Source organism: Rhincodon typus, chromosome 37 (assembly GCF_021869965.1).
Source record: "Rhincodon typus isolate 14 chromosome 37, sRhiTyp1.1, whole genome shotgun sequence".
NCBI lineage: Eukaryota > Metazoa > Chordata > Chondrichthyes > Orectolobiformes > Rhincodontidae > Rhincodon > Rhincodon typus.
The window spans coordinates 20,888,057-20,901,863 of NC_063368.1; the positions used below are offsets into that span (position 1 = coordinate 20,888,057).

Sequence of the window (13,807 nt, forward strand, 5' to 3'; positions counted from 1 at the left end):
CACTGTCGGAGGGTCGGTGCTGAGGGAGGGGGGCACTGTCGGAGGGTCAGCGCTGAGGGAGTGGGCACTGTCGGAGGGTCGGTGCTGAGGGAGCGCCGCACTGTCGGACGTGACGTCACGTGGGTGAGATGTTAAATGAAATCCCCCTGTTGCTGTGATGGGTGGGAGAAGATACCAATTGCACTATTTGAGGAAGAACAGGTTTCCTGGAAAAATTAGTCCCTCGGCAAGCTTTGCATAAACCGGCTGGCTGCTGTTATTTAATCACATGACTTTGTGGAAGCTTTCTGTGCGCTAATTGGCTGCTGTTCCCTACCGGACCAGTTCTTTCAGGAACGGAATCTACCCGCCTTAGCTGATCTGGCCTACATGTGACTCCACACCAGCAGCGTAACTACCTTCTGTAACGGCCTATGTAGGAGGTCAGTTCAAGGGCAAGTCGGCATTGGTATCCAGGGCTTTTTCTGCCATTGCCCCACCCCCCCAACCCTGACTCCGCCCTGCCCCACCCACATCTCTTTAATGAATTAAGCAAAAAATTCCAAATGGTGATATTTCCATTGGGACCTGGTTGGTCATAAAGTGCTTTGAGTTGTTCAGAGGTGTTGTAAGCACTTTCATCAAAATGTGGATTGTTCTTTTTTTGACACAGCCCGTTTTGTGTGTTGTGGTGGATTCTGTTCATCCAAGCTCCGTGTTCCCAGCCAGAGACACAGGAAATGTCTCACTATAATACCACATTTATCAGTCTCGGCAGTGAGATCAGAGCTAATCCTCATCCTGCCTGCATTCCATGTTCCCACTGGGACCTTGCTCGTGATTGCATCACCGACCCGAGTCCTCCTGCACAAGGCTTGGGAATTGTCTGTTCAGGATCGGAATTCTCATTCTAAACTGTTGCAGGATGTAGCTGTAGAGACTGTTGTCTCTAATGCGTATTTTCATGGCACCAGGAACACGAGACTTTGCTGACACGTTGGCAGAATAAAAACATGGAGAATATAGTTGAGTTGCACAACAAATCTCCCGTCTGGAATGAAGACACTCAGTCTTATGTCCTTAACTTCCATGGGCGTGTGACACAGGCTTCTGTGAAGAATTTCCAAATCATCCATTCCAATGACTGTAAGTAACGGCCTCGGCACTCTGGGATCACCTGACACCTTTACTTTTAGACAGTGAAATCTGGGTGAAAGGTCAATGATCTAGGTGAAGGGTCAACGACCTGGGTGAAGGGTCAATGGTATGAGTGAAATCTGGGTGAAAGGTCATTGCTCTGCGTGAAATCTGGGTTAAAGGTCAATGATCTGGGTGAAGGGTGAATGGCCTGGGTGTGGCCTACTCTGGGCCGGAGAGGTTACTCCAGGTGATTGAGCTTCTATGACTATTACGAGGGGGCATAATTTTAAGGTGATTGGAGGAAGGTATAGGGGAGATGTCAGAGATAGGTTCTTTACACAGAGAGTGGTGGGTGTGTGGAATGTGCTGCCAGCGGTGGTAGCGGAGTCAGATATTTTAAAGACTGTTAAGCAACTCTTGGATAGGCACATGGAGGATAGTAAAATGTAGGGTATGCAGGGTAGACCGATCTTAATAGGATAATAGGTCGACACAACATTGTGGGCCAAAGGGCCTGTACTGTTCTATGTTCTATGTTCTATGAGATCTCAGTATCAAATGGGCAAGCAGATGCTTTCTTGGACTTTGGTTCTGGGTTCAAGATGATTTAAAGATTTCAGGGAATTGGGGAGGGCAAACAGGATGAGAAATAGATATATTTTTGATCAACCTGTTTAGAGATGTTATGACACACATCTTTGGAACAGGTGGGACTTGAATCTGGGACACCTGGCTGAGAGGCAGGGTCATTTTCTCCTGCATCAAAGTTGATGCTAAATACGATGTTTGTGGATGAATGAACAAAATGTCTCCTCTCTCTCTCTCTCTCTCTCTGTTTCTGTTTCTTTCAGCTGATTACATTATCATGCAGTTTGGCCGAGTGGCTGATGACATCTTCACTATGGATTATAACTACCCGATGTGTCCCATTCAGGCCTTTGCCGTGGCCCTCTCTAGTTTTGACAGTAAACTGGCATGTGAGTAGATTCTCACACGCCGCCAGCGGACAGGAACTGGACAAGATCAATCTTTGAATTTCCACAAGACCAGGAAAGTAGGAGAAGATACAAGCACAGGAGCTGTATAATAGAGAGATCCAGGAATATTCTGCAGATTTATCAGAATCTCTGACCCTAAACCTGAGACAATGTTTGAAAAACGTCAGAAATTGGGGCAGGTTTAATGAATATTCATGTTAAATGCTTGTGCCGTGAACTTCTGTGTACCTTGTCTATGGCATTATCCAAATGTTTGTACAATGTTTTCTCACAATCAGGTATTATTGATCCTCTACCACATTATGCAATAACTAGACAGGTTGTAAATGTTTGGTTTAATCAGGAATATGATGATAATGTCAAAATGGGTGAGGAGCTGCATCAGGCAAGAGCAGTAAACTCTTTGGTAAGTTTCTCCAAAATTTAGTATGTGGAACTGGTACATGCACACAGTTTAGAGTCCCAGAGTGATATAGCACAGAGGCCATTCATCCCATAGTGTCAGTCCTGGAACCAGCCAGAATATCTTTTCTGCCGGTTGCTATGGTGTTTTACGCCTGCCTGAGAAAGGCTGCACTTTTCCATTTATTTAATCTTGTCCTCTACAGATTCTTAAATCCATACCCTGGTCTCTGCTGCCTCTGAAACAATTGAAACATTTTCTATTGTTCAAAGACATCATCGTGGCCGGCCCATGGTGAATTTTTTTAAAATCTCAGGTCAAAACTTTTGTCCATCTCATTCCAACAGCGAATGTTCAGAGGCTGGTGAGGGAACTCTGGCCCAGACCTATTTGACTGGAAAATATCCCATTCCTCATCTTTGAAATGCTGACCACAAGAAGCAGAATCACATCAAATGTCTTCAACAAAATCCAATCGAATCAGAGTTAACGACAATCCCCAACTAAACCTCCATCCAAATCACATTGCATCAAACCCAGCCCCAGGTAAACGAAGCTCCATTTCCCCTCAGGAATGTTGGGAGGATTTCAGGGAAGGGGACTGGGTGGTTTTACAGAAATTCCTTTATTTCTTTGCCAGCGTTTGTTTTGTATCAACTGCCTTCACTTTCACATCTTCCCTGCCCCTTACTGGGGTGAATTTGATCACTGCAGGAATGGGCTAAAATGGGATGGGAATGGGGTTAGTGAGAATGGAAGAAGAATGGAGGATGGCTGATGGGAGGTTGTGGGGAATGGGAGGGTGGAGAAGGGGGTGGTGGTTAGTGCGGTGTGGGGGAGAGGAAAGTGAGGGATAGGGGTGTGAAGTGGGGAATGGGAGGGGGAAGTGGGCATATGGGATGGGAGGATGGAATGTGAGGGAGTGGGAGGGGTAAGAGAAGGGGGGACAGGTGGTGGGGGGAGTGAGAGATTACAGAGGGAGGGAAGAAGAGGATGGGAGGGAGATTGTGGAGGATGGGTGAGTGGGATAAGTGGGGGAGTGGGGAATGGAGAATGGGGGAGCAGGGGAGAGTGGGGGATGGGGAGAATGGAAGGGGGCAGATTGTGGGGTCTGGGAAAGAGGGGAGAGTGGACAGTGGCATTACTAAGCTCCCACAAACCAACATCAAAATCATTGGCAACTTCAGGCTGAAAATGTCTGTCTACTCAATATGTTTCTTGAAAGCAGGTTGCAGGTTCATTAATTTATTAACCACACTCAGTGATTGGTCTAATCTGTTCTTTAACTGTCCACCTTCCCTGCTTTCCCCCAGTGCTATAGTTTATTGTCTGGATGATGCTGTTAGCTGAGAGCAGCCTGTTGTAACGGTTCATTACCCTCAGTCTTAATCAGGAGGAAGATAATTCAGGGACACATTCGAAATCAAAACCTTCCACCTTTCCAATGACACGCCATGAACACAGCAATAGGTTTCTGATTGTGCTGTTTGATACCTGTCGCTTCTCATCAACCCACTGCCCAATAATAATCTGGTTGTGACAAGCCAATGAACTTGTGTCATGTTTAAACATTGTCCAACGGCCTGGGACCAATCTGATCCCACAGACAGGAAGTCGACCTGACAATGGGGATGAGTCAAGGATGTGTGGGTGGGGAAAATGTGTGGGTTGGAGGCTCAAGTGGGTGGGGACGTGTGGATGGGGATTGCATGGGTGGGGGTTGTGTGGGTGGGAATTGTGTGGGTGGAGATTGTTGTTGGTGGGGAAATGTGTGGATGGGGAACTGTGTGGGTAGGGGTTTGTGGGTGGGTGTTCGTGTGGGTGAGGATTGTGTGGGTAGGGAATTGTGTGGGTGGGGACATGTGGGTCAGGGTTTTGAGGTTGGGGGATTGTGTCGGTGGGGAAGTGTGTCGGTGGGGATTGTATGGGTAGGGGATGGGATTTCTCAGCCTCAGGGAGCAGTGATTTGGTTGAATTATTGTCAGTCCTTCTCTCTGTTCCTGGGTTTCAGGACCAGCCTCTATCTCTGGGATTGACACCTCGACCAGTCCCTGGAGGGTGATGCCCAGAAGGCAGATGCTGGTTGAGTTTAAATTGACCCTGAGGCCTCAATCCCCCTCAACATGGGCCAGATTGAAACTCAAATACCTGAGGCTGGGAGATGATTCCTTTTTGAAAAGTCAATTCAACTGAGGGATGTAAATCGATGTAGAAACTATGGACATGTCACGAGAGAAACAACTTGGACACAAGGACCCAGAGAAAGTGATTCCTGTAGCTGCTCCGATTCCTGACCTTGGAGTTTAGCTCATCCAACATTTCATACCACGTGATGTCCGACAAGGGGCAGGATGTTACTCCCCAGGACTGAGGTGGTCTTCCATACCTTCACTGGAATATAAATTCACAACTACCCAGATCTCACCAATGAACTATTAGCCTTGAGCAGATATCTGAATTTTACAGGAACGTTAAGTGAAATTAAACTAGGATGAATTTATTCTTAAGCCCCCTTTAAAGGTACCAATTTTAGAGCTGTGCAAACTGAAATATCTATTAGACAAACTAAAATAAACTACATGTCATAGTTGAGCCTACAGCTGTGTCACAGTAGGCCTGCCCACAGGTTGAAGTGGGTCACTGTCTCTCTCGATGACTGCTCTCAATTGGCAGGACATTGAGCCATAAACCAGATCGATACAAACCTCATTGATAACATGTACAAAGCAATCTGAATAATTGCACTGCCAATGCATTAATGAGTCAGGAATTTACTTTAAATATTCTGGGTTGAGTTATTTACAGGGAGGCCCGTGGCCCGTGTCAGTGGTGCCCAGGACAAGGGCAGGCGATAAGATAGTGATTGTGATGCTCACAGTCAGGACTGGGGAGTGACCTTTTCCTTCACACCTTTTTCTGTTCCCGATGTTTCTTCTCTTCCTCTTCAGCCTTTTTCATCCACAGAATTATTTCAGCTCTTCTCTGCTCCTCTGAAACGCAGCTTTTCGTCATCAAGTCAGCCATATCTTTCGGTCTCGTCCTTTTTATTGTTGTCTGCTCTTTGGAATATTTCTCATCTTGTGCCGGCGCGTTCTTCCCTTTCTTCCGTCCATCCTTCTCTTTCCTCTTCTCCTTTCCCTTTTTCAGAGTTTCCTGAGGAAGGTTCTGGGGGTTGTCACTTACTGTCCAATCTGTGCCAGTGACTCCCTCCCCATCCCCCTGTCTCTGATCAGCAGGAGAGGTATGGTCCTGTGTCAAAGGCTCAGGTTCTATCCAGAGACACAAATAATCAGATGAACAAACTATTTGTCACATTATTCTACATAAAGCTCACATTCCGATGGAGAAAAATATCTAAAGCAATTCAAAGGAGCGATTATCAAATAAAAATTGGCAACCAGAACTACAATGTGATACTGAGATCAGTCGTGATGGCGGGTGGGGGTGGTTTAAGGAATCGCAATGAGGGAGGGGGGAGTTCCAGATAGAGATCCAGAGCTCAGAGCCCAGGCAGCTGCAAATCCCACCGACGCTGGAGCGATAGGGACCAGGAACACAGCATTAACCAGATCTAGACTGAAGGAGTTTGCAGCGATAAGGAAGTGGTCAAAATAACGGATTAATGTGTAAAGAAAGATAATTTCGAAGTTAACAAGGTGTAGAGCTGGATGAACACAGCGGGCCAAGCAGCATCAGAGGAGCAGGAAGGCTGACGTTTCGGTTCTGGACCCTTCTTCATGTTTATCTCAGATTCTCCAGCACCGGCAGTTCCTACTATCTCTAATTTCAAAGTTGAAGTGTTTGCAGAGAGGGAGACAAAGTAGGCCGGGTTGGGGGACGGGTGATGTACTGCTAAACGGGACCTAATGAGAGATAAAGCACAGACAGTACACGCAGCATCATAGCCTCTCTGCTCCTATGATGCTGCTTGGCCTGCTGTGTTCATCCAGCCCTGCACCTTGTTGTCTCGGATTCTCCAGCATCTGCAGTTCCTACTATCACAGACAGTACAGTTGTGAATGAGCCGAAACAAGGGAGGAATGTGTCAGGCCAGTCAGAATTGGTTTGGAATTGTCAGGCCAGGACGAACAAAGTTGGGGTTTTCAGCAGCCGATCAGCTGAAACAGAGCTGGGCTTTCAGTTAGAGTGCAGATGTGTAATCAGGAGCTCACTTAAAGCTCAAATATGGAATGGAGATTGTCAATAGTTTGGTTATTCCTCAGAATTTTGTGACTGTCAGGGCCCAGCATTTATTCCCTGTTCCTAGTTGCCCCTTGAGAAGTTGGGGGTGAGCTGCCTTCTTGAACTGCTGCAGTCCACCTGCTGTGGGTTGACCCACAATGTCCTTAGGGAAGGAATTCCAGATTTTGACCCAGTGACACTGAAGGGACAGCAATATATTTCCAAGTCAGAACGTGCGTGGCTTGGAGGGAAACTTGCAGGGGAGGTGGGGGTTGGGGGGGTGGTAGTGGTAGTACTCCCATGTATCTGCTGCCCTTGTCCTTCTAGCTGGAAGTGGTTGTGGGTTTGGAAGGTGCTGTCTGAGGATTTTGGGTGAATCTCTGCAGTGTGTTTTGTAGATAGTACACACTGCTGCTACTGAGAGTCAGTGGTGGAAGAAGTGGATGTTTGTGGTGCCAATCAAGTGGGGCCTGCTTTGTCCTCGTAGAATCCCTACAGTGTGGAAACAGGCCCTTTGGCCCAACAAGCCCACACTGACCCTCAGAGAGAATCCCACCCAGACCCGTCCCTATAACCCCCCTAAACTACACATCCCTGAACTCTACAGGCAATTTAACATGGCCAATCCACCTAACCTGCACATCTTTGGATTATGGGAGGAAACCCATGCAGACATGGGGAGAATGTGCAAACTCCACACAGACAGTCACCCGAAGCTGGAATCGAACCCGGATCCCTGGCACTGTGAGGTAGCAGTGCTAACCACTGAGCCTCTGTGCTGCCCCTCCTGGATGGTGTCAAGCTTCTTGAGTGTTGTTGGAGCTGCACTCATCAGGCAAATGGGGAGTATTCCATCACACTCCTAACATTTGCCTTGTAGATAGTGGACAGGCTTTGGGGAGTTGGGAGGTGAGTTACTCGCTGCAGGAGTCCTAGCTGCTGTCCTGCTCTTGTAGCCACAGTATTTATGTGGCTAGTCCATTAATTACTGATAAACAGAAACATACTGCTTTGGGAGGGGATGGATGGTGCTAAGAACTAGAAACAGAAATGAATTCAGTTTCTCATTTGGAGGCAGCTTTTCTTTACAATTCTTTTAAAATAAATTGATGGTAATTTGAGAACAGGGAGTGGGATTTCAGTAAAGGACACTTTCTGGAGGTGTTAGTCCAGATTGAGAGTATGGTTCCCATCAGGATATCTTAAACTGACACTTCCCCAATTTAAACGAGAAATCATTTTGTCAGAAGTAACAGAATCAGAAAATACAGAAACAGAAGGTTTTAAATGTATACAGGGAAGGGCTACCTTCTAAATAGAAAACCCCAGAATCGATATATGTGGTGAAGGGTGGCCTGGCATCGTTTGGTGAATATCGACAGGTCACTGTGACAGGGAGCTGTGTCCAAGATCCTTGCCTGGAAATCAATCCCTCCTCTTCTGGAAGACAAGTTTAAAATATAAAAAATATTGTAAATAATAAACAGTGCAAACAAATATATCACATAACATCAAATGACTTTGACACCGATAAATACATTCCGCAGTTTTGCATTAACAGTTAAATTCTTAAATCTAATAGGAAAACCCCTCATCTGAGCCAAGCTGGGAGATGGCAAATGCACTGTGACTGAGCCTTGACTCAGTGACCTGAGTAAGATACGAAACGTCCCCTGGTTCAGGGTGGGAGGTGGGAGGATGCGGGGAACAGTGAGTGAGTGAGGGAGTGAGTTACCTGTGTCTATATATGTACAATGTCAGGTGAAACTCTGACGCACCCCATGCCTAAAGAGATATCTTATTCTCACTTCCTCAGGCACTGCTGAAGAAAAAACATCATTAAATCAAACAGTAGCAAATTTCAACTGGTTTGGGGTCCAGGGAGAAATGAAAACTTATTTACATTTGTTTTACACTGCAATCACTCCTTGAGAGTTACAGATTCATTCTACCATCTGTCTCTATCCCCCCTTTCCTTTTCAATCTCTCCTGACTGTCTGCCTAGCTGCCACATCCTCTACTCAGCTGTTTCTTTGTTCCCCTGAATGGCCTCCTCCTGCTCGTATATCTGATGGCTTTCGGCATTTCTGCAGGATCTGGGCCATTATTGTACTTCCCTGAATTAGTTGAAATGAGCTCACCCTCACTGCCTTCCCACAAACTCTTCTCCGTCAAAACATTCAGAATGTTCCCTCCTTTGGGATCCTTCATCCAATCTCCACATTCCCATTCATCTCTCTGTGGACAACCTCTCTCTCGGTGTGATCCTTTCTGAATGGGGATAGAAAAGAAATCCTTTCCATTTATTTTACGAACAATCCTGTCAGATTCTGCAATGATTTTCATATGAACTACTTACATTACATTTCAAAACTACTTCATTAGCTATTCAGTATTTTGAAATAGAAACAGAAATTGCTGGAGAAATTCAGCACGTCTGGCAGCATCTTTGGAGAGAGAAATGGAGTTAATGACTGATCCAGTGATCCTTCTTCAGAAAGGAAGTATTTTGGGATGTTTGGAGCTGGAAAAGATGCTAAACAAATGCAAACCTTTCTTAACGCCACAAATACTGACATAGCCAGAAAAAGAATCATAATTCAGTGATTAGCTCTTAGAATAACCCAGTAAAGGTAATCAGAAATAAAAACAGAAAGCAGAGTTAACGGTTCAGGTCCAGTGAACCTCCGTTCTGAAGAAGTGTCACTGGACCCAAAACATTAACTCTGTTTCTCTCTCCCCTAATGCTGCCAGACCTGCTGAGTTTCTCCAGCAATTTCTGTTTTTGTTTCTGATTTCCAGAATTTTTAGTTCAGTAAAGGTAATAATTCCTCATAAATGTCCTCATCAAACTGTCTTTCCTGGAGAGAGAGCCAGAGACACAAACCCAGTCTCCCCGCACCCACTTATAGATTGAGAGGAGGGGTTTCAGCTAGTTATTTCAGTCTGAACTTTAACCTAAACTCCTCACTCCATCAGGAACATAGGAACAGGAACAGACCACTCAGTCCCTCGAGCTTGTTCCAGCATTCAATGAGATCATGGCTGATCTGTATCCTATTCCTGCCTTTGGCCCATATTCCTTAACACCTTTTTGCTTGAAAATATCAAGTTCAGATTTAAAATTTACACCGATCCAGCACCCAACTGCTGTTTGTGGAAGAGAGCTCCAAATCTCTCCCACCCTTTTGTGTAGAAGTGTTTTGGTCCTTATTCTCAGATTATGCCCCCTAGCCGTAGACTACCCTACCAGCGGAAATAGCCTATATATCTCGACTAATCCTGTTAGCCCTCCCCACAGACACCACCCATCCCGCGTGTCACTGTCCAGGAGCAATTCAGATTTATTTCTATAGAAGTAAAGTGATGAAAGGGTTACCGGAATCTTCGAGTGGGGGGTGGATCTTTGAGGTCCAGCTGGCTCCTTGCTCGGAGAGTGTTTGCTATGTGCCTCTTCCTTGAGCAGGTGGACAACCTTCACCCATTGCTCAAAGACTTCCTGCTCGCAATCTGGCTGCACGTACAGCTGCAGGTAAAAGCTACGGCCGCTGGCCAGGGTCACTTTTAACCTGTGCTTCTGTTTGTGAAATATGGAAAGTTTCACCAGTTTCAGAGGAAGGAGGCTGTTGGTAAACAGTGTAAGAAATTACTGTCACTTATAACACAGCACTCCCTCATCTCTAGCCATTGTAAAATGCCCTAGAAATTAACTTCTCCCTGCCAGCTCTTTCAGTCAGGGTGAAAGGGGCAATGCTGTAGAAACACCATCCACTCCCAGCTCCATCTACAACACAACACCATTCCACCTTGGGCACACGGTCCATTAGCATTCCCCCAGTGCCCTCAGATCGTGTGGCAATTCAGAAAAGCTGAAAGAGCCCAGTGCTGTTCAAATTATTCTGAATAAATTCTCACCCCTTCAGCTCCAGGTGATGTCTTGGTGTAAAGTCAGTATCTGAGGGTGATGGCTGTGATCGAGCAGTTTCTGAACACCAGGAATTTGTTGGGGATGAGGCCGAGGAGGACCACAAATATCTGGCTGAGCTCTTTCCGAACAGAGGATCCGAGGACAAGGCGGAACTCTGGCTGCTTAGCTCCCAGGCAGCTGGCTGTTCACTGGGTCTAGCTAGGAGCATCACATCAGGGAGCTGGAGATCAGGGTTGGTAGATGTCAGTCCAATGGTCACGATGGACACGTGGTGGTGAATATTGATCACTTGACCCTTTTTTGTGATCTGCCAAACAGAGAAAGCTGCAGATCAATGAGAGTAGGACACTACTATTCACTAACAGATGACTCATTGTCTCTCAGTCTCCAAATCACAGAGGAATATAGACCCTAGGTTCAATATAAATTCACTCCAATAATGGCTGCTCTCTTTGCCCAACATTGTTTACCTTTTCCCTGTTTGATACGACTGTTACTGGGAATGTTTCAGTCAATATCCTTAGAACTACCTCAATGCAAACATTCCCCAGGTGAGGACAGAAATTCACATTAAAAGAAATGGAGAAATAGAAGAAAGAGAGAAACAAGCTCTAAAACTCCAATAGAAAAATCACAAGATGTAAAGAAATCAGCAAAAGAAAAGGGGAGAGAGAATTTTAAAAAATATTTTCTAATCAACCTGTTCAGAGATGCTATGACCCACTTCTGGAGCTGGTGGGAGTTGAATCCAGGCTGCCTAGGTCAGAGGTAGGGACAGTATCACTGCACCACAAGACTTGATTGAGGTGTGTGAGAATATGAACAATTGAATAATCACGTAGAAAAACAGACAGAAGAAACTGGCACCAGTTGGCAGCCAGTCTTCATGGAGCAAGGAGTCACCTCTGACTTGTTCAGAATCAATGGGTTTGGTGATGGTGGATACTTCTGTTTGTTAAAACATCTGTATCTGTCAAGTTCGGTAGAGATTTGAATAATATGGTTTTGAAATCAGGGCATGTTGTGGTTGAGTACTTTATTATGTAACTTTGAGGAAGCAGGAGGAATTAGAATCCCTAGAGTGTGGAAGCAGGCCATTCGGCCCATCGAGTCCACACTGACCCTCCAAAGAGCAACTTGCCCAGACACTCCCCATTACCCTATCCCTGTAATCCTGCATTTCCCATGGCTAGCCCACCTAGTCTACACATCTTTGGACTGTAGAAGGGAACTGGAGCACTTGGCGGAAACTCACATAAACACAGGGAGAACATGCAAACTGCACACAGATACAGTCATGGAATCAAACGCAGGTCCCTGGCACAGTGAGGCGACAGTGCTAACCACTGAGCACCTGGCACCCCCAAAATGCCATTAATGTCTTTCATAGGAATATTTGAAAGTCACACAGGCGGGCGAACTGGTCAATTTAATGGAGATGATATGAAAGCAAATAACTTGCAGAAGGTGACTGATTAAAGGACAGAGCTTCAACGGCTGAGCGAGTCGCTGAGAAACCAGCCCATGACTTTTAGGTTGGCAGCTTCCATCACAGCAACCCATTCTGCAGGAACAAACCCAGCTCCAGGTTCAACTACACAGAAAGTAAAGAGAAAACAGAAGTAGCACATGCTGACATGAACGGCCCGGGAATAATTAGTGAGACGATTGTTTGAATATTCAGTCTTACTTGTATGAAATCACTCTCAAAGACTGGAGCTCTTTTAAAGAGTAGGTATTCGCCGTTGTAGAGATATTTCTGCAGTTGGCCTGTCAGTGAGTCCGGCATTACTCCGACCTGATCTCCCAGCGCGGTGGGATCGATGTAGGACCGCCTGGAATCCATGCAGAAACGCCTTTAGAATACTTTACCGTTCAGTGTTCAACTCCACACAGTCCTGTCAAACAACAATTCAAGCTTCCTCTGACTAATATTCATAAAATATGTCACCATTTTCTACATATGAAACAGGTAACCTAGCATTTTGAGGGAGGGTCACTGGACCCGAAATGCTATAACTCACATTTCTCTTCACAGATGCTGCCAGAACTTTTAGCAACTTCTTTTTTTGAACCTAGTATTTTATTCATTCCCAGCGTGTGACCGTCGCTGGCTGGCCCTGCATTTATTGCCTATCCCTAGTTGCCCCTTGAACTGCTTCAGTCCACCTGCTGTCGATTGACCCACAATGAACTTAAGGAAGGAATTCCAGGATTTTGACTAAGCGCAGTGAAGCAACAACAATATATTTCCAAGTCAGGACGTGAGTGGCTTGGAGGGGAACTTGCATGTTCACATTGCATCTGCTGCCTTTCTCCTTCTAGATGGAGGTGGCCGTGGTTTTGGAAGGTGCTGTCTAAGGATCTCTGGTGAATTTCTGCAGTGCATCTTGTAGTTAGCACACACTGCTGCTACTGAGTGTCGGTGGTGGAGGGAGTGGATACTTGTGGATGTAGTGCCAATCAAGTGGTCTGCTTTGTCCTGGATGGTGTCAACCTTCTTGAGTGTTAATGTGGCTGCACTCATCCAGGCAAGTGGGGAGTATCCCATCACACTCCTGACTTGTGCCTTGTAGATGGTGGACACGCTTTGGGGAGTCAGGCGGTGAATTACTTGCTGCAGTATTCCTAGCCACTGACCTGCTCTTGTAGCCACTGTGTTTATGCAGCAAGTCAGATTGAGTTTCTGGTCAATGGTAACCCCAGGGTCTTGATAGTGGGAGCGTTTGGGGGCAGGGGTGGAGAGAGGGGTTCAGTGATGGTAACACCGTTGAATTTCAAAGGCCAGTGGTCAGATAGTAGATGGCCATAGCCTGGCATTTGTGTGGTGTGAATGTTACTTACCACGTCAGCCCAAGTCTGGATATTGTCCAAATATAGGAAGGATATTGTGAAACTAAGAAGGGTTCAGAAAATATTTACAAGGATGTTGCCAGGTTTGGAGGGCTTGAGCTAAACGGAGAGGCTAAATAGGCTGGGGCTGTTTTCCTGGAGTGTCAGAGGCTGAGGGGTGACTTAACAGAGATTCCTAAATCATGAGGGGCATCAATAGGGAGAATAGCCAAGGTCTTTCCCCAGGGTAGGTGTGTCCAAAACTATAGGGCATAGGTTTATGGTGAGAGGGGAAAGATTTAAAAGGGATCTAAGGGGCAACTTTTTCATACAGAAGGTGGTGAG

The 13,807-nt window shown here is 46.0% G+C and overlaps 2 protein-coding genes across 3 annotated transcripts in view; one reads left to right on the forward strand and one right to left on the reverse strand.

The window, feature by feature from the left end:
- Positions 1-3,283, forward strand: part of LOC125487142 (tubby protein homolog) — a 12,092-nt gene extending 8,809 nt beyond the window's left edge. Inside the window, exons 4-5 of the mRNA XM_048617387.1 lie at positions 954-1,125; positions 1,971-3,283. Coding sequence (XP_048473344.1) covers positions 954-1,125; positions 1,971-2,104 — 306 coding nt within the window. The 3' untranslated portion in view covers positions 2,105-3,283. The remainder of the gene's footprint in view (positions 1-953; positions 1,126-1,970) is intronic.
- A 1,756-nt stretch (positions 3,284-5,039) lies between these two features.
- LOC109915577 lies at positions 5,040-12,772 on the reverse strand. 2 transcript variants are annotated; one of them, XM_048617615.1, is made up of 7 exons: positions 12,655-12,772; positions 12,321-12,528; positions 10,618-10,937; positions 10,082-10,325; positions 8,844-8,973; positions 8,011-8,139; positions 5,040-5,789 (listed from the first exon to the last, which is right to left on the reverse strand). In XM_048617615.1, the coding sequence occupies exons 2-7, from the start codon at positions 12,474-12,476 to the stop codon at positions 5,425-5,427; spliced, it is 1,344 nt and encodes a 447-aa protein (XP_048473572.1). In that variant the 5' UTR covers positions 12,477-12,528; positions 12,655-12,772; the 3' UTR covers positions 5,040-5,424. The 2 variants fall into 2 exon arrangements, with proteins under 2 accessions (XP_048473572.1, XP_048473571.1); XM_048617614.1 differs by having other exon boundaries at positions 8,011-8,142.
- Positions 12,773-13,807: the final 1,035 nt, after the last annotated feature.